Below are 19309 nucleotides of genomic sequence, written 5' to 3' on the forward strand. Positions count from 1 at the left end.
TGGAAAAGACCCTGATGTTGAGAAAGACTGAAGGCAAAAGGAGAACGGGGCAGTGGAGGATCTATAGACATTGAATTTGACAAACTCCAGGAGATAGTGGGAGACAGGGGAGCTTGATGAGCTGCAGTCCAAGGGGTTGCAAAGAGTCAGACATGACTTAGCGACTGAACAACAACAATATATTCACATATATAATGCATAATATTTATAATTACATATTCTATATAAATATATTTATATTAATGCCACATCAGAGTCTCCCTCTCTGGTGCCTGTTTTTTTGGGGTTTTTTTGCCAGTTTACTGATGCTGTGTAGTAAGTCATTTCCAGACCGGAAGGCACTTAGGGAGGTAAATTAGTTCTTTAAGCCCTAGGGTGCCAGTTAGTAGAATAAGGGCAATGGAACTAGAAGGTCCCAAGAGATGATGTTGTCCAACCCCTTCATTTCTCAGTTCAAGTGACAAAGGCTCAAAGGGGTTGTGACTTGCACAAGCATGTCTGGTTCTGCCACTGTTACTGTGAAGTGAAACTGGAAGTGTTAGTAGCTCAGCTGTGTCCAACTCTTTGTGACACCATGGACTGTAGCCTGCCAGGCTCTTCTGTCCATAGAATTCTCTAGGCAACAATACTGGAGTGGGTTGCCATGTCCTCCTCCAGGGGATCTTCTCTACCCAGGGATCGAACTCGGGTCTCCTGCATTGCAGGCAGATTCTTTACCATGTGAGCCACCAGGGAAGCCCCAACTATTACTGTAATCTTAGACAAGTCCTTAACTACGTCTGGACTTCCACTCTCTCCTCTGTAAAATGGACAGGTGATCATCACAGCTAACATCTTTCAGGTGCTTCCTGTGTTTCTGACACTGTCCTGAGTACTTTAAGTGTCTTTTCTAATTCTCCCAACACCTTCATAAATTATATATAATTACCTTCAATTAGAGATGAGACTATCAAAACACAGAAAGCTTAAATAATTTGCCCCCAATAAGACATTTGAGAAATGTTGCAAATCTGGCTTAGTAATCTAGGAGTAACTACCTCCAAGAGTCTCAGGTTCCAATTCTTAAATCTCTTCTAAGAAAACTCCATCAGGAAGCCTCTCAGATTCCTCATAGCTCTGAAAGTCTAGAGTAGAGTTAATAAACTATGGCACCGCCTTTGTTTACAGATAGGCAGCGCTACCTTTGCACCACGGATGACAAGAGATTAGTAGCGGCAATAGAGATTGTATGGTCAGTAAAACCTGAAATATTGACTCTCTGGTTCTTCACAGAATGAAAGTGTGCTGACACCTGCTCTAGAGCTTTGAAAACTTAAGAGTACGCTGAAACTGTACAGCATTTTACAATGTACAAAGCACCTTGGCAAACGTCATCACATTTAATCCTTGTTTTGCAAGGGGCATTCACGCACTATAAAGGAGGAAGCTAATTTAAGTAACCTGCCTAATCAGGGTCACAGAGGCAGACAGTGGCAGAACCACAAACCCAGGTTTGGACTCCAAATTGCGAGCTCTTTCCATGAAGCTACCCTGTCTCCTCTAAATTACTGCTAAGGAAGGGTTTGGAAACTGGAAAAGACCTGTGAATACTGAAGGCGAGTCAGACTGTCTTCCTGTTGTCAATATCATTCCAGGCGCATTCGTAATTAAAATCATCACGCACCAAAAATAGTAAGTTAAATTTGTAATAAATTTGAAAGTTTAAGAAAGCCATTTTGAAATATGTGATGTATTTCTATGTATTTTTGTACTAATGTATATGAAATTTTAAACTACTCAACTTAGAATGACTTGAAAAATGAAATTACATACAATGAGCAATTGCCCATTTCTCTTGCTGTTTGACGAGATTAGCCTTAAAATACATTGTTTTTTTCCTTACCTAGAATTTGCCCATGAATAAAACTGCAATTATACCTTCCTCATGCTTAGCAATAAAAAAATACATGGTTAGTTTTAAACAGACTTAATACTAAAGACAGTATTAGTAAAATAATACTTAATATAACAACAAAAACTTAATATAACTTCACAAAAGAAATTAAAAAAAAAATTTTTTTCAAAGAAAGCATAGGTGTTTCTTCCTACCCTGCAAATTCAAGCTCAATCTAAATAGCAATGATGCATCTTGAATAGCTAGTATGGCTAGCTTTAGAGATTCATTTGAAATACATGATATAAGGTCACTTGCTTTTTATTTCAGATATATTCTGTAACATATCTTGAGATTTAATTTTATAATCCATATAAGTGGATATGGAGACACCCTGAAATCACTCCAAGAAGGGGAAAAAACTCTATTTTTCTGTCACCAATTGAATCACCACTATGTGTTAGGCACCTTTTTACTTTATTCTCTGAACAGCTCATAAGCTGCTGTGAAGCCATTTTGCTGCTCCATTTTACAGATGAGAAAACTGAGGCCCAGGGTTATTACTAATTTGCCTGAGGTCACATGGCTGGAATTCAAATCTAAGCCAGATTACCTTCAAAATCCAAACTATCCCCCAACTGTCCCATGTGGATTTCCAATAATCCCAAAATCAGTAGCCAATAAGTCATAAATAGTTAAACAGTAGAAGTTTTCCTTCTTTATTGAATGACTCTACTTGATATTGTAATTCTGCCTGTACTATAATATTTTAATGAGAAAATTTTATCTAGGGATTTCAATTTCTCTTTTTAAGGAAAAGGAAGAACTGAAGCACCTAGATTTTAGTGAGCTTTTCAAGTCTGCAACAAATGCTTACAGATAAAAGTTACTTTATGAATCAGCTCATTGTACTAATCAAATGCAAAATTACTGTTTACAGCAGAATTCTGTATAAACCGAATTAATGTTGGACCTCACCCACAATAATTAGTCCCTGAGGGTGCTTATTATAATAAATCAAGGAGGAAAAAAGATCCCATTATTTTAGGCTTTAAATCAACTGGCTTTCTAATAACTGATTTATGGTACTATTAAGAATGTCACTTTACTCCTAATTTATTCCTCTTCAAATTAGGAGTTTGGGATTAACAGATACACCCTACTATACGTAAAACAGATAAACAACAAGGAACTACTGTATATCACAGAGAACTATATTCAATATCTTGTAATAAGCTATAATGGAAAAGAATCTGAAAAAGAATATATATTATCTATAATATATGTTACAGAGAATGTAGGGCTTCCCAGGTGGCGTTAGTGGTAAAGAACTGGCCTGCCAATGCAGGAGACATAAGAGACTCGGGTTCAATCTGTGGATCAGAAAGATCCCCTGGAGAAGGGAATGTCTGCTGACTCCAGTATTCTTGTCTAGAGAAACCCATGGACAGAGGAGCCTGTAGGACTACAGTCCATAGGGTCACAAACAGTTGGACACGACTGAAGCTACTTAGCATGCATAGATAATATATATATTATATATATATATATAATTCAATCACTTTGGTGTACACCTGAAACTAACACAACATTGTAAATCAACAATATGTTAATTTTAAAAAAAGAATGTTACTTTAACAAATAAGTTCTGCCAATTGCTTTTTGACAAAGGTAGATTTCAGGAGCCTTAAAGATAGGGACCTTGCCTTACATATTTTTGTCTTTCTCACACTCAGGGTTTTACACAGTGCAGGCACATGGTGACACTTAACATGCTGTTCATTTGACAGTTTTTAGTCAATGCATATATTTCCAAAGTTAGTCCCACAGCACAGTCTCAAGGGCCATAGAAATGTTTTTATCTAGATGGTAAAGAATCTGCCTGCAATGCAGGAGACCTGGGTTTGAATCCTGGGTCAGAAAGATCCCCTGGAGAAGGGAATAGCAACCCACTCCAGTATTCTTGCCTGGAGAATCCCATGGACAGAAGAGCCTGGCAGGCTACAGTCCATAGGGTCACAAAGAGTCAGACAGGACGGAGCAACTAAGCACATACGCGAACACATGAACAGACCAGAAGGGGAACCTGGTGGCCCCAGGGAGAATTGCACATTTTTGTAACAAAAGATAAAGTTTTACTGCAGGCACTGATTCAGTTCTATTCCCTAGCAACCAAACATTTAACTTCAAACTGACAAGAGTCAAAAACTGCCATTAACAGCTGCCAGGAGACTTTTTTTCTTTTGCATGATTCCATAATACAGTGCAATTTCACTCGCTGTTCTGCAGAGAGGTAATGCCAGCACCCCTGGAGGACTGACTTTCCGGGTTTAAATTTCAGCTCCAGTAAAGACACAAAAATAAATAATTCTGTGGAAAGTGACACTATGGCTTCCTTTTCTATGTAAACACAGGCTGGATTTCTGGGATGAAGGGAGAAGAAGGTTGCTTCTGCTTTATTTTCACATCTGTAATTATGCTTTTTAAAAAACTCCAGCTTATAGAAAAACAGACACAGAAGAAATCAGGAGATGATTATTCACATTGTAAAGGGATTCTCCACAGGGTTCCATTAAACACTGCACTCTCTTATAACAGTGGATTTGATTAAAAAGCGGCCTTTCAGGAATACATTTGTATAAAGTGAGGTACACCAAATATTCACTCTCACTCTTCTCCAAGGACAATCCAGCATCTTGTTTGCATTCATAAAGCAGGGGAACAAACAACAGTAGTTGTTACTGGAGTCAATGGAGTCTTGGACGGCCCTCCTCACCCTTCTTAAGCGATGAGGCTTTGAGGAATCCAGGTACAAAAGAGTAAGACCCACTGGTGGCCACAGTCCCTTGCTATCCTGCAACAAGGCTCTTTCTAAAACCAGGGTTTTGCAGCATTTGGCCCAGGGACATGTGAGTGGAGGAGTTTGTGAAATCTGGACTCAGCACAGGTCACAAAGATAGCCTGTGGCAGATGAAGAAATTCAGAGCCACGGACCATGGTTTCTTGTAGGTAAGCTGTTTCCTCACCTTACAAGGAGAAGAAAAGGTCCCCTTCTTCACCCCTGAGCTCGGATGTCCTCGGACAACCGTGAGTTATGCAAAAACCATGAGCACCCAGGGTCCTTCCTTCCCAGTCTTTGTGTTGAATGATATTAACTGGTAAATCAACTTGTTCCCATAGATTAAAAACAGGTATTTGGGAAATGCAGTCCCACGACTCGGCGGTCAAGGAGAGGCACCGCAGAGCATCTAGACTTGGCCTCCAGGGTCAGACCCGGGGGACAGTGACCTCACTGTTGAAACCAGCCAGCCAAGTTGGGGACGCTCTTGTGTTGGTCCCCAGCCTTCTGCACAGCCTGGCAGGCCAGGCACCAGGGCTCGTCCCAGAAGGAGGTGACGTGCACGGCATGGCTCCGGCGCCATCTGAAGTAGCCACGATAGACAGCCGGGTTGCGGTCCAGGAACTGCAGGTGGGCGGCCAGGGAGGAGGCAGAAGGGAAGTCGTCCACGTGGATGAAGGCATTGGAGGGCACGAAGCGCTCGTAATTGGTACGGTTGGGGCCCAGCACAACCGGCACGGCCCCGGCCAGGAAGGCGTTGCGCCACAGCTTCTCGGTGATATAATCCAGGTGCTGCGAGTTCTCGAAGGCCAGGTAGAACTTGTAGCGGGCCACAGTCTGCACGAGCTCCGCGTTGGGCAGAGGCTGCCCGGGCCCGGCCTTGCCGAACACGTCCACGGTCACATACTGACTCAGCTGGCGGTAGTAGCGCACGCGCGCCTGGCGCTCGTCCCAGTTGCTCACCACCCAGGCCACCAGCCCCTGCTTCCGGGCCAGTGGGGGGACCAGACCCGGCGGCTGCTCGCTGGGATGGGTCCTGGGGTAGAGGTAGCCGTAAGGCACGAAGATGTCCGAGTCGGCCCTGTAGGACAGCGTCCAGTTGAAGATGTTACCGGCCAGACCCTGCAACCCCGGGGAGTGGGAGGGCGACTCGAAGTTCATCCACACCCAGCGCTGGCCCGGGGGCCGGGGGCCCAAGGCGGCCGGGGTTTCGGCTTCAGCCGCTTGCCCCTCGTCGTCCATCACCAGCCTTTTCTGCTCCTCCGCCGGGGGCATCTGGACGCCCCAGGGCGGGGGCCAGTCCGGAGGTCCCTTCACCAGGTCTCGGTGGTGGAAGAGCACCGCCTGGGCCTCTCCGTAGGCCGCGCGATCCGTGTGCAGGACACAGCCGCTGATGTTGAAGCGCCGCTGGCAGTCGGGGGGCGGCCGGCGGGGGTTGTGTCGGCCCCTGAAGGGCTCCCACCACAGCAGCACGTTCACCGGCCGCGGCGGACCAGGGGAGGCCCAGGGCAGAGGCGGCAGCTGCTTCCAGCAAACGTAGATGGCCAGGGCGGTGCACAGCAGGCTGGCGGCCAGCAGCGCCAAGTGGGCGCCGCGGAGCCCCAGGCCTCCGCGCCGGGTGCCCCGCCGGCCCCAGCGCGCGCGCATAGCGAGCGCGGGCAGAGCCGCCGCCGCCGCCCGCCTCGCGGCCGCGAACGTGGAGCGCCGGCGCCCGCTCTCATGCTGCCGCGGCGGCTCCAGCCTTCTTAGGCGCTCGCCCCCCGCCCTGGAGCGTGAAAGGGCGGTCCCGGGATCTGAGGACCCGCCGGTCCCGTTCTCCTCCCCGCCGCTCCCCTCCCGGCGAGGTTCCAGGGCGAGGGGGGCGGACCCGACGGTCCAACCTGGCGCCGCTGGGTCCCTCCCCTCCCCCGCGCCCCCGGCCCGGCCAGGCCCCGGGCGCCTCCTGCGGCTCCTCCGTCCACTCCTGTGTCCCTCCAGGGTTTCTGGATTCCCCGGCCGCGCCCCACCCGCGGCTCCGGATGCCTCTCTCCGCACACCCCAAGCCTCGGCCCGGAATATTCCCTCCCAGCTACGCCCCGGCCCTCAATCTCGGAGACCCAGACGCTTGCTTTCCAGGGTGAGGGCCGGGTTCACCCCCTGGCGCGGGCAGGCGGCGTGAGACCCTCCGGAAACCGCGGCGGCGGGGGCGGCGTGAGAGGAAGCGGGCACCGGAGAAAGGCCGCCCGGGGGTGGGGCCGGGGAACCGCTTCCTTCCTCTCGTGGCGTCCAGGGCCGGTGACGCCTGCGGGAGGGAGGGAGTCCGGGAGTCCGAGAGTGCGAGGTGCGGAGCGGACGGAGGCGCAGCCTTGACCTCATGACCTGCCGCCGACTCCGCCGGTCCTGCACTCGGCCTCCTCGGCGGGGCCCACAGAGGTGGTGCATTTTGTGAAACCAAGTTTTCCAGGAAAGCCTGCTGTCAAAAGGACCTTCGCTTTGCCTATCGCTCCAGCAGAGGAGAGAGAATTGTTTCTCAGCAATCGAATTGTTCTGTTTCTTCCCTCCGCCACTGAATGAACGCTTCTGCCTGCTGGCTCAAAGCTTTCTTTGTACCAGGGCTAGGAGAACTCATAAACCAAACGTAAAAATGTGGCCCTTGAGGCCATTGTCCTCAGAGAAATTCCTGCCCATTCAATGAGATGGATGAATGAACACCACCATTTTTTTTCTTCTAAGCAGTTAAGAAACGGCTTAGTATCTGCACTTAGGAATAGGAAGATCATGCAAAACACAGGACTATAAAATGATGACTAAGGTAAATATCTTAGCATCCAAGTTTAGGATATAAAGGATAAGTATCACAGTGGTACCTTCCGGTTGATCAACGAAGCAACCAAGGCATCTACCTTCACAGTGACTTAAGGAGTTTTTTCCCTATGGCTTGATTTTGAATTTCTGGATTTTGACCTTCATTTATGTAACCAAACTTTTCTCCAGCAAATTACTAAATAGGGCATGGGCGGGCTGGTGAGAGAGGTCTTTGTTTTGCATAGAAGGGTGGGGAGGACCTGGAGGGGAGTTTTAACTCCAGGCTGTTTTGAGCCATGTAACTTTCCTTCATGGGCTGCTGACCTGAGAAGAGCAGGCAGTTTTGAGAAAATTTTTAGAGCCCACCGGTGCATGGGTGGTATCCCAGCCCATTGCCAGGTAAGTTACAAGATGTAAGGGAAGAAATAGACTCGCTGGGAAGGGGCCAACCTGACAGGTGTTTTTGATGTTATGCCGTTTGGATTTATTGTGAAGAACTTTTTCATTGAAAACCAAGTACAGATTGTAAAAGCTTCCATAAAAATGGTTTCAGGTGGCACTTCCTGCCTGCCTACACTGACAGTTTGGAAGCTGAATGAACAGCTCTGGCTATACCCATCAACCTAGTGATACTTTCTCCTACACCAAAACTTTTGATAATGTTTTTCTTTCCATAGAATCACTTTTCAAGCTATTAATAGTTAAGCAAATAGGCTTTGAAATTGGTGATTCTCCAGTTTATTTTTAATTAGAAAGAAAAAACTATAAATGAATGAATAGCTTTCTTTCAATCAAAGGAAGGAAAGGACATGTTGAGTTTTCTTTTTATCGATTCAGAAATCTATACCTTTATGCCCATCCTCCCTCCCCCACTTTAGTAAAATGAGACATCATAGATAGAGCCTAACATTGTGTTTGGCATTTGGTAAATGTTAATCTGCTTGCTTATTTATTCAGTTTTCCCTTGTTGTTGTTCAGTCACTCAGTCATGTCTGACTCTTTGCAACCCCATGGACTTGCAGCACTCCAGGCTTCCCTGTCCTTCACTGTCTCCCTGAGTTTGCTCAAAACTCATGTCCATTGGGTTGGTGATGCCATCCAACCATCTCATCATCTGTCACCCCCTTTTCCCCCTGCCCTCAATCTTTCACAGCATTAGGGTCTTTTCTAATGAGTCGGCTCTTTGCGTCAAGTGGCCTAAGTATTGAAGCTTCAGCTTCAGCATCAGTCCTTTCAGTGAATATTCAGAGTTGATTTCCTTTAGACTGACTGGTTTGATCTTGCTGTCTAAGGGATTCTCAGGAGTCTCTCCAGCATCACAGGTCGAAAGCATCAGTTCTTCAGAGCTCAGCCTTCTCTATGGTCCGACTCTCACATCCCGACATGACTGCTGGAAAAACCATAGCTTTGACTAGACGAACCTTTTTAGGCAAAGTGATGTCTAGGTTTTTAAAATACTCTGTCTAGGTTTGTCATTGCTTTGCTTCCAAGGAGCAAGTATTTGACCCCTGGAGAAGGAAATGGCAACCCACTCCAGTATTCTTGCCTGGAAAATCCCTATGGACAGAGAAGCCTGCTGGACTACAGTCCATGGGGTCGCAGAGTTGGACATGATTTAGCAACTGAAAAACAACAACATAACCGATTAACAATGTTGTGATAGTTTCAGGTGAACAGCAAGGGACTCAACCATACATATACATGTGTCCATTCTCCCCCAAACTCCCTTCTCATTCAGGCTGCCACATAACATTGAGCAGAGTTCCATGTGCTATACAGAAGGACCTTGTTGGTTATCCATTTTAAATATAGCTGTGTGTACATGTCCGTCAAGATTAGTATTTTTAAAAGCTCACTTGTGAAAGGAGGTGAGTATACACAAGAGGACATGAGATGGGCTTCTGGTGTGCTGGCCATGTTTATTGATGTGGGCACTGGTTAATGGGTGTGTTTGGTTGAGGAAATTCATCAGACTGTGTGCTTACATATGTAATTTTATGTATGTATAGTATGTCAATAAAATGTTGTTAAGAAACAAATCTTTCTGTCATCCGTGAAGAATGAACTGGGTATTGTGCTTAGTTGCTCAGTCGTGTCTGACCGTTTGGACTATAGCCCCCCAGGCTCCTCTGTCCATGGCAATTCTCCAGACAAGAATACTGGAGTGGGTTGCCATGCCCTCCTCCAGGGGATCTTCCCAACCCAAGGATCAAACCCAGGTCTCCCGCATTGCAGGCAGATTCTTTCCATCTGAGTCACCAGGGAAGTTGGGTATTAGGGACCAGGATGAAAGTAGAAGTATCTAGTTCAGTTAGAAAGCTCTTGCTATAATTCAGATGTGAAACAGGAGAGCCTGAACTAAGATAGTAGCTGTGAGAATGAGATTAAATTAAAATGAGATTAATTAAATGAGATTAAATTAAATTTAATGAGATTAAAATTAAAGGAGAATCAGTTCAGAGATATGTAGCAGGCCAGTCTCTTTCTCCAGGAAACCCTCTTGGACATCCATATGCATACATCTGGGGTAGGTCACATTCCTCTCCTGTGTGTGCCCGTATATACATCTTTCAGAACATGATTGGGCACTGATCATGGCTGTTTCTGTCAAACTCTATCCCTAGTACAGACCCAGGCATCTAGTTGTATTCATCATCTCAATGAATACTTATTAAATGAATGAATGCTCTTACTGTATTATTAAAATGTTCTGTTAATATCATTGATGCCCAGCTAGAAAGTGGGCAAGTATCAGGAGAAGCTGGCTATTTGAATGACTTGCTGTGACTTTAAGAAGTTCCTTAGGCTTTCAGTGGTAAACGCTATACATATATTAGTCAGGACCCTGAGGACAGTCATCAGAAACTCCATCAAATTAGGCTGGGTCTCACTGGCACACCTGGACCAGGCGCTTAAGCTTGAAGAATCACTGTGGTCAGGGCACGCGGACTCCCTTCAGACCCTCTTCTGGGTCTAGGGGGTAGAATCAATCCCATATAAAGATTGTGGACTAACAATGGGGGAAAGGTAATTCCCCAAAGGAAAAAAGTGAAAAAGAAGGGACACTGGGCAGAGACCAAAATCATGCGTCTACCAGCCTGTGCAATACTAAATAATTTCTAAATCACTTTAGAACTTGAAACATTCTATGATTCCTTTAAACTTTGTAGCAATAAGCAAATGCTTCTTTTGTATGTATTTAAAGACCTCCTAGTTTCCACAAAATATTACACAAGAAGAACTGGATTTCGGTCGTAAGCATGATGACAATATCAGGTATCAATGAGGAGTTTGACTAAAGGTTTAGAGGAGAGCTCCGAAATTCAAGGCTCACTTAATGAAGATGATTGAGGGATCCATGCACAATGGGACCAAGGGTGGCGTATCCAGTTCCAAAATTTGATATAGGGACTGGATTCTCTGGGGGCAAGCACCAGGCCAACTGTGGTTCCTAAAAATTTAACTCATGCTTTGTTCTGCTCCATGGAAAGAGTTCATTTTAAGCCTCTCCTACTGCTCCTCAGGACTTCCCAAGTGGTTCAGTGGTAAAGAATCTGCCTGCCAAAGCAGGAGATGTAAGAAACATGAGTTGCATCCCTGGGTGTGGAAGATCCCCTGGAGTAGGAAATGGCAACACACTCCAGTATTCTTTTTTTTTTGAACTTTTTATTTTGTATTGGGGTATAGCTGGTTAACAATGTTGTGATCATTTCAGATGAACAGTGAAGGGACTCAGCCATAAATATATATTATCGATTCTTCCCCAACCCCCACTGCCATCAAGGCTGCCATATAACATTGAATAGAGTTCCATGTGCTGTACGTGGATCTTTGTTGGTTATTCATTTTAAATACACCAGTCACACTCCAGTATTCTTGCCTGGAAAATTCCATAGACAGAGGAGCTTGGCAGGCTACACTCACAAAGAGTCAGACATGACTAAGTGAGCACACACACGCTGCTCCTTCCCAGAGACAGATGCTATTTTCCAGAGATGCCTAACAATGTGTTGACTGCCCCAGGTCTGCCCACCAGCACCAACTTCACGGTCAGCCTGGGGTCCGTGAGAACCAGACTGTCCTCAAATGGGTTGCTATTTTTGATTAGATCTGAGGTTTCTGCAACTGAACATTGACCTGCTAAGTATACTTCAATTATTTTTTCCCATGAAGACAGAAAAGGGCAAAGTTCCTCCCAGGATGACATATTTACTAGGAAATGGGGAGCAACCAGTGAGCAGGTATAACTGGAAAAGCTGACTCGCACGCAGAAAGGTGATTATTTCTTTTGTCAGATATGATTTTTTTCCTGTGCATAATTGGGCTGATGATTATGGAATTACTTAGTTAATAACTTAAGGATTGTGTAAGTTCCATAATAATCCACAAGTTATTGTTCATTGCCCTATTAAATCCTTGATAGAAAAATAAAACTAGCACCAACTTTTAAGGTTGTTTGTCTTTATCTCAGTGCAAAATTTTACTGCCCCTGAAAGATTGTGATGAATAGTCAATATGAGAATGTATTACACTTACTTTAGGATTTTAACTCTTATGCACTCAAGTTCTTTCTGCATTCTTACTTGACTGAACAGGTAATGCAAGAATTTTGGATGTTCAGGAAAAGGGACATTGTGAAATTCTGGTTTACAGTCAGAAATATTTGTATCATATTTAAAATGTTTGTAGGGCTTACATCTGCATTCTCCTTGTTAAACTACTCTTTCTTAGAGTGTATCTGCAGTCACGTGTACAAGTTATGGAATACAAGACTTACACAAAAGAGAATTATTTTGGCCTTCTGAGGTGACCCACAATCTGTCTGCGGAATGTGTTTCTCTCTAAATAAACCCACTTCTTACCTCCCAAGAAAAGAAATAGAAAATTACCTTGACATTGCAATGAACATGTTAATATCACACAGTGCAGTGCCTGGCACATGCAAGGTGTATAATACATGTTTGTTAAGTAAGCGAATAGATGAGTGAATGAGTGAACACCACTTTTAATTTTTTTTTTTTTTTTGGCCACATCACTCAGTATGTGGGATCTTAGTTCTCTGACCAGGGATTGAACTCACACCCCCTGAGGTAGAAATGCAGAGTCTTAATCACTGAACCACCAGGGAAATCCCCACTTTTAATTTTACATTTCATGAAGCACTTATGAAGCAGTTCACTTTGTTCATTCATGAAGAGTATGGAAAAGACTTTGGACTGAAAAATAATGACTAAGATAAATAATACAGCACAAGTGTAGGGTAAAAACGTGGAGCATCATATTGGCCTCCCCAAGTCCTCTTCATGTTCACCAGCACTATCTTCATATCTCACCTGAAGTCTATTTGGGTCCTCCGTCAAATGAGTTAGCACAAATCCTGTACAGTCTCAGGAACGCAAACAGGTCTGATCTGGGTTTACTATGATACCGGCTCCACATCAGAACTTACGTGTGGCCATACTCAAGGCAATCAGATCCTAACTCAAGACAAGACCCGAACTCAGGGAGGCAGCCCAACTCTTTACGTTTGCAGGAAGGTATCGTGAATCCCCTCACCTTTCCCCTGTCCTGACCCCATTTCTCACACAGACCCAGGGCACACCTCACTATAGAAAACGGAGAGGAGATGCCTTTTCCACAGAAGTCAGGGAAGTCCGCCTTGACCAGCAAATTTCCCTCACGCAACCATTGAGAACACAAAAGTAGTCAGATCAGATTCCATCACGCTTGTTCCTGTGATTCTTCTTCTAAAAGAGTCTGAGGTACTTGAAATATTAAGAAATACTTGCTGGATTAGAGTCAGCAAAACTAGTAACATATGAATGATTTTGAAAACATACAGGAGTGGAAGGATAAATGCATGTTGCTCATGCATGGCAAGGGAAAATTATTGCCAAAGAAGTGGGGCAGCCACATTTTATAGTTCCATGACCAGCTTACTGTGGTCAAACAAACCAAAGCCCAGAAACCCTGCACAATTCATGCAGTGAAATCACAATAAAAATGCTGGTTATATTATTTTCAATCACTCCAAAAAGAACCTTTGAGTCTGAATTTACCCATAGCAATGTTTCTGTATGCTCAGTCATGTCTAGCTCTTTGTGACCCCATGGACTAGAGACTGCCAGGCTCCTTTGTCCGTGGAATTTTCTAGGCAAGAATACTGCAGCGGGTTGCCATTTCCTACTCCAGGGGATCTTCCGGACCCAGGGACCAAACCTGCATCTCTTGCGTCTCCTCCATTGGCAGGCGGATTCTTCACAACTGCACCATCTGGGAAGCCATAGCAATGTTTAACCGAATTCAACAAACATTTGCTCTCAGGAGAAAGAGAATCTACAGGTGAATAAACACTGCCCCAACTGTCTGATTGCATTGCCGGAACTACTTCTGGCCTCGCAGCACCACACAACTCTGCAAAAAAAAGGAAACTTCTTTTCACGAGTCACTCACTGTTCAAAGACAATTTCCAGGAGCATCTAAGACAGTAGGAGGAGAGCAGACCCTCTTAAAGTCAGAGAAGAGAAATTCGATGTGACTGAAGACTGGAGATGCTGTCTGATCACCGTTCACAGAGCCAGCTCTTCATCACTGCAAAGCTGCTTTCCTCTTCGGTTCCCTCCAAGCTCTCAAAGACCACAGTTTGAGAAAGAACTTTAGGAACTGTTGTTAGAAGATTTTGGTATGATGACCTCAGGATTGTCTGTGTTCCTTTAAAAGATAAAATGCTGTGATTTTTCTTTATTTTGATATATTTTGACATTATCAGCTTGCAGAGCTATTCCTAAAGTGTTTTCCAAGCCATATAGTGCTGAGAATCATTCTGTATTGATATTGGGTTGGTCAAAAACTGAACAAACTTTTTGGCCAACTCCATATTTGCAGGGCTACATTAGGATCAGAACTTGTTTGGGTTTAAAAATTTGCAAAAGCTATAACTTCATGTAGTAATACTTCTTGGATGTCAAGTGTATGCCAAGCACGTGAGGTATATCTGAACAAACAAACAAACGAGCATTTCTGCCCCCCGTGGAACATGCTAACTATCACATTCAACCCATACTGTGAATTGTAGCTTTAGAGATATTTCCGACTTGAAGAATCCAAAAGTAGACTTCAGAAGCTGTGATGTGGGGTGAAAAAACGTGCCCCTTTGCTGGCTAGCCCTAATTTGCATAGGGCAGGCTCATCGAGGAGGAGACAAAAACGTATAGAAAGAGGGAGCCAAGACCCATCGAGGCCTCTCCGTTGGCTCTGCCCGCCCTCACACCGGGAGGTTGTACGATTCTTTGTTTGCCAAATAAAACTCTTGAGCTGTAACCAAACTGTAAAAAAAAAAAAAAAAAGCTGTGATGCGTTAGGCCTTTAGTAACCCTGTGCATTTGCCTCTTGAAGCAGCATTTCCTTGATCACCTTGTCACTTTGTCCTTTGTCACTTTGAATTAATCAAGTGTCACCATCAGAGTGGAAAGTTCTTTTAGACACCCATCTCGGCAACTCTTTCATATCCAATTATAATTAGGTAAGCAAGATTTTTTCATACTGTCAAATTTTTCAGGTTAAAGGGAAGCTAGGGTTTGTGAGGGGCGGGGTGTAGACATGGGTCTCTCCACCCAAAGTTTCTACTCTCTCACCTTTAGTTATCAAGATGTGGAATTATAAACTGGAAGGAAGCTATTTAGCCCATAGGTGTGCTCCAAGGAAGCACTATAATTAAGACAGATAAAACCAAAGGCAGTTGTACTACTAAGGATTCTTTTGGGTGCAATTACAGTGACCTACCAGAGGCAGCTTTTGACAAAAAAGAAAAGGGTAGGGGACAAAATTTACTATTATGTAAGAAGTAGGTCTCATAGTGACCCTTTTTTTTTTTTACTTTTTAAAGAGTTGAAGAGTTTTATTAAAGATAGTAAGAAAGCTAGTGTAATTAAAGAGTCACTCAGCAGAAATTTCCTTAAATGATCAAAGATTTAACCCATCTGTGAGGCCAAAGGCCCCTCCACTGAGGGACAGTGTCCAGTGATGCTCTGCAAGTCGACTGGCTCCCAGATTCTCACCTGACACTCATTGATAGCTAAGGCCTTGGTGTCCTGCACCCAAAGCTAGTCTGTGACAGAGGGCTCGCTTGAACAAACGTTACTCTCCTGCGAGAGGGGTTTCAAAGTCCGAAAGGGGACTGTGGGGCAGAGAACGCTGTCAGAATTCTACATCTGCTTCTTTCCCTCCACCCCGCCACCCCCATCAGCTCTTTCTGTGTTTCTCCCATTCGCTGGGCAGAACATAATCCTCCATAGCTCCATGGTTCTCCAACAGCAGTGTCTGACAAGCAACTTTGATTTTCAATTTTAAGTCTTTGGCAGCAAGAATCTGACTGGACTATCTTGGGTGTGGTGTTCACCTAGTGAAATCAGCTGTGGTCTGGCATAGGGTCCAGAGGTGTGGTGGTCAGTGGGTGGGCTGGGGAAGGGAGTAGGGATGGTAGTTCTCAGAGAAATGAACACCTTTGTGAGCTGAACAGTTCTGAAGAGGTGTCTGACTCTTGTTTTTCTTTTTATTTTAAACAGATGACCAAGGAAGAAACTTTCTCAGTCTATTATTTCCATAAACAAATGCTTCCTTATGTCTACTATAAAACATCTTATTATGAAAAACTTTAAACATATACAAGCATAGGAAGAAAAGGGTGATGAGCTCCTCAGTTCCCTTCGTCAAGATTCAGCAATTATTGATTACCCACATATGCTCCACCTAACCACTTTCCCTTTATTTCAAGGAAATCCCATTTATCATATCATTTCACTCCTTGATGACTGTGCCACCTACAAAGTCTACTTACTCAAAAGGGATGACATGAATCTAATCAAGCCACAGGTAACTTAACACCAGGTGGCCCTCTGTGTCCCACTGTTGTACTTGTGTCATGTTAAGATTAATTACAGATTCTGCTGGTGCCCAGCCTTCCCTCCCAGTGAGGAATCTCCCGTCAACACTTGTCTAATGGTTTCATCCACGGATGAGCAGAGCCAGTCAATACTTTGTGGATTATAAAGTGGTGGTTTTACTGATCTGTCATTCTTTCCACATTTATTAACTGAAATTCTGTAAAGAGGATTTCTCTTAATCTACTCTTAGCTACCTAAATTACCAAATTGTTCAGAAAAGGTAAGATAATAGATGATTCTTTCTTTTCAGTTACTACCTTAGTAAATAAGAATTAATGCCTTTGCCATCTTGATTGGTATTTAGTGAAGCTGGGTTTTGTTTCTGTTGTTGCTGTTTGCCTTCATTCTCTCTCATTTTAAAAAATATCCATTTGAACTCATGGCTCTTTATATATTCAGTGAGTGGCATTTATTTTGTGCTCAAATTTTCCCATCTTTGGCCAGAGGACTGCTTTATGGTGACTCCTAAGTGCTCTGGATGTGACCTATTGATTTTGGAAACTTCCCTGTTTTCTGGTACAACAAGATGTTCTAAATTCATCCTGGAGATTTCCTGCCTTGGGTCTTGAATCAGACATTTTTCCAAGGAGCCCTAGTTTCGTTTTTAATATAAGTGTTTTTGAAAATCAACTTTATTGAGGTACTAGGAGTTAGGTTTTCAACATAAAATTTTTGTGGAGACACAATCCAACTTATATTCAAACCAGGGAGTTTTTTTAAAATGCTATGAACAATATAATTTAACTTATCAGGTTTTCCTTTCAATGTTGGCTACCAGGATCATACTTGATAAACTTTAAATTAGAATTTAAATGAAAGAATATAGTGAAGTAAAGATCAGGATCAGGAAGAAAAACACATAGCTTTTAATGATCCATGCACACTTACAGTAGGGAGACTAAAAATCTCATTGTACAAGAAACTGAAGTGATAAATTTTTTTTTTTGAAATTTGCCAGAGCATAAAGGCTACATTGGGAAGGAAGAAAGGAAGGCAGACAGACAGTCAGAGAGAAAAAAACAAAAGAAGGAAAGAAAGGTGATAAAGAAGAAAGGAAAAAGGGAGTATGACAGGGGTGGAAATGAGAGAAACAGAGAGAGACGGACTCTTTGGCCAAATTGGGAAGTGGGGTGAAGCCCTATGATTCAAGTGACCCAGCACCCACGGCAGCTGTCCTTGGCTTGAACCCAGGAAGCACGGGAATTCCAGACCCAGGAGCAGATAAGATGAAGGAGGAAAGTGGGACAGATCCAAGCATCTTTAGGAAAAAAGCAGTCTTCTTTTGTCCTCTCCTCGAAAAGAATGCTTCTGTCGCTTTTCGTCAAGAATAAAAAGAGTCATTGGTTTAAGATTGCTGTAGATTTTTATCATTTGAAAGAATGTCCCTGTAACCCTGGCTTTCAAGGAGGTTTCATTTAAAAGTGCTTTTTAAATTAAAAAAAAAATAACAAGAGGCATCCTATTATATAGTAATTTTAAAAATCATCCTCTACATTATTTGTTATTATAAATAATCCTGGCATGAAAAACCCTGTACATGAAACCAGTTTGGAAGATGTGCAGTGGGGCAGTGAAGAACAGAATTTAACCCCAAAATGACCAAGGCCCCAAAGGGGAAAAGGGAGAGGGGTCCTAGCAAGGACACAGTGCTGTGACATCAGTCCCGAGGGGGATGGCTGCCGTGTGCGCGAGCGCTTGGCCCGAAAGGGAGAGGCTGCTGGGGAGCCCCCGGCCCAGACCGCAAAGCTGAGGATGAACTGGGGGGAGCTTGTCTGAGGGCAGGAGCAGAGCAGACTTGGGGAAGGACATTTCTAAAGTCGCCCTGAAAGCCCAAGTGCAAAGAGGACATCATTTTTAATCAAAGGGGACATCATTTCTAAAAACAGGTGACTCAGTGGTAAAGAATCTGCCTGGCAACGCAGGAGACTTAGGAAATGTGGGTTTGATCTCTGGGTGGGGAAGATCCCCTGCAGGAGGAAATGGCAACCCACTCCAGTATTCTTGCCTGGAGAATCCCATGGACAGAGGAGTCTGACCGGCTACAGTCCATGGGGTTCCAACAGTCCATGGGGTTCCAAAGAGTTGGACATGACTGAGCGGCATGTGTGAATAAAAGTCAGTCACCTGCAGAGTCCCACTTGGGGTCTGTGAGCTAACAGCAAGGCTTGTATCTGCTCTACAGGTAGAACCAATGGAAACCGAGCTATCTTTCTTGTAGTGAAACACGATTTCGACTTCTGGCATTAAGAGCAGCCCTGCTGCTGCCTAGATGGAACTACCAGCCAGCTCCCTTTGGGACAGCATCATCCCAGGTCCCTTTTGGCCGTGGCCATGTGGAAAGGTAAATGAGCCCAGAAATCTTCGCTGAGTATTATTGTCTGCTGTTATATCTCTACTTGAGTACCTAATAATCATTTTTCTATTACCGTAGGAAAACAGTTTTCAAAGTTCTTTTCTAATCTTTCCTTATACAACATGTTTACTAATCAGAAATAAAAGAATGCTGCCTATTTTGTCATGAAAGCTCAAATCTATTCAGCCAATATTTACAGAGAATAGTCTAATCATCTGGCATTTATGTCATCTTGTGAATTAGGGCAAGTTTTGGGATTTGGGGCAAATTTCTTAAATACTCAGTCTTGGCTATCTTGTCATATGTATATGTGATTTGTAGCATGAGATCAGCAATGTATTTATTGTTAAATAGGATCTTACTATTCAAGAAAACAAGATTTGCCCCAATGCCTGGAGCCTAGTAAATAATGAATAAAAGGTAACTGACAAAATGATGATGCCAGTGATGATAAACAGGAATAAAGTCACATCTATCATTCATTTTCTGAATACTAACCATAGCAATCTATGTTTTAT

The 19309-nt window shown here is 43.9% G+C and overlaps 1 protein-coding gene across 1 annotated transcript; it reads right to left on the reverse strand.

The window, feature by feature from the left end:
- Nucleotides 1-4302: 4302 nt before the first annotated feature.
- On the reverse strand, nucleotides 4303-6936 carry FUT4 (fucosyltransferase 4). Its single transcript, XM_081543214.1, has one exon. It carries the CDS (start codon nucleotides 6357-6359, stop codon nucleotides 5163-5165), a length of 1197 nt encoding a protein of 398 aa, XP_081399340.1. The 5' UTR covers nucleotides 6360-6936; the 3' UTR covers nucleotides 4303-5162.
- Between the last annotated feature and the right edge of the window lie 12373 nt (nucleotides 6937-19309).

Source organism: Giraffa tippelskirchi, chromosome 11 (assembly GCF_054371585.1).
Source record: "Giraffa tippelskirchi isolate mGirTip1 chromosome 11, T2T-mGirTip1v1.2.pri, whole genome shotgun sequence".
Lineage (NCBI taxonomy): Eukaryota > Metazoa > Chordata > Mammalia > Artiodactyla > Giraffidae > Giraffa > Giraffa tippelskirchi.

Excerpts from the sequence above, each read along its gene's own strand:
- FUT4 (XM_081543214.1), bottom strand. The coding sequence starts at position 6,359 with ATGCGCGCGCGCTGGGGCCGGCGGGGCACCCGGCGCGGAGGCCTGGGG.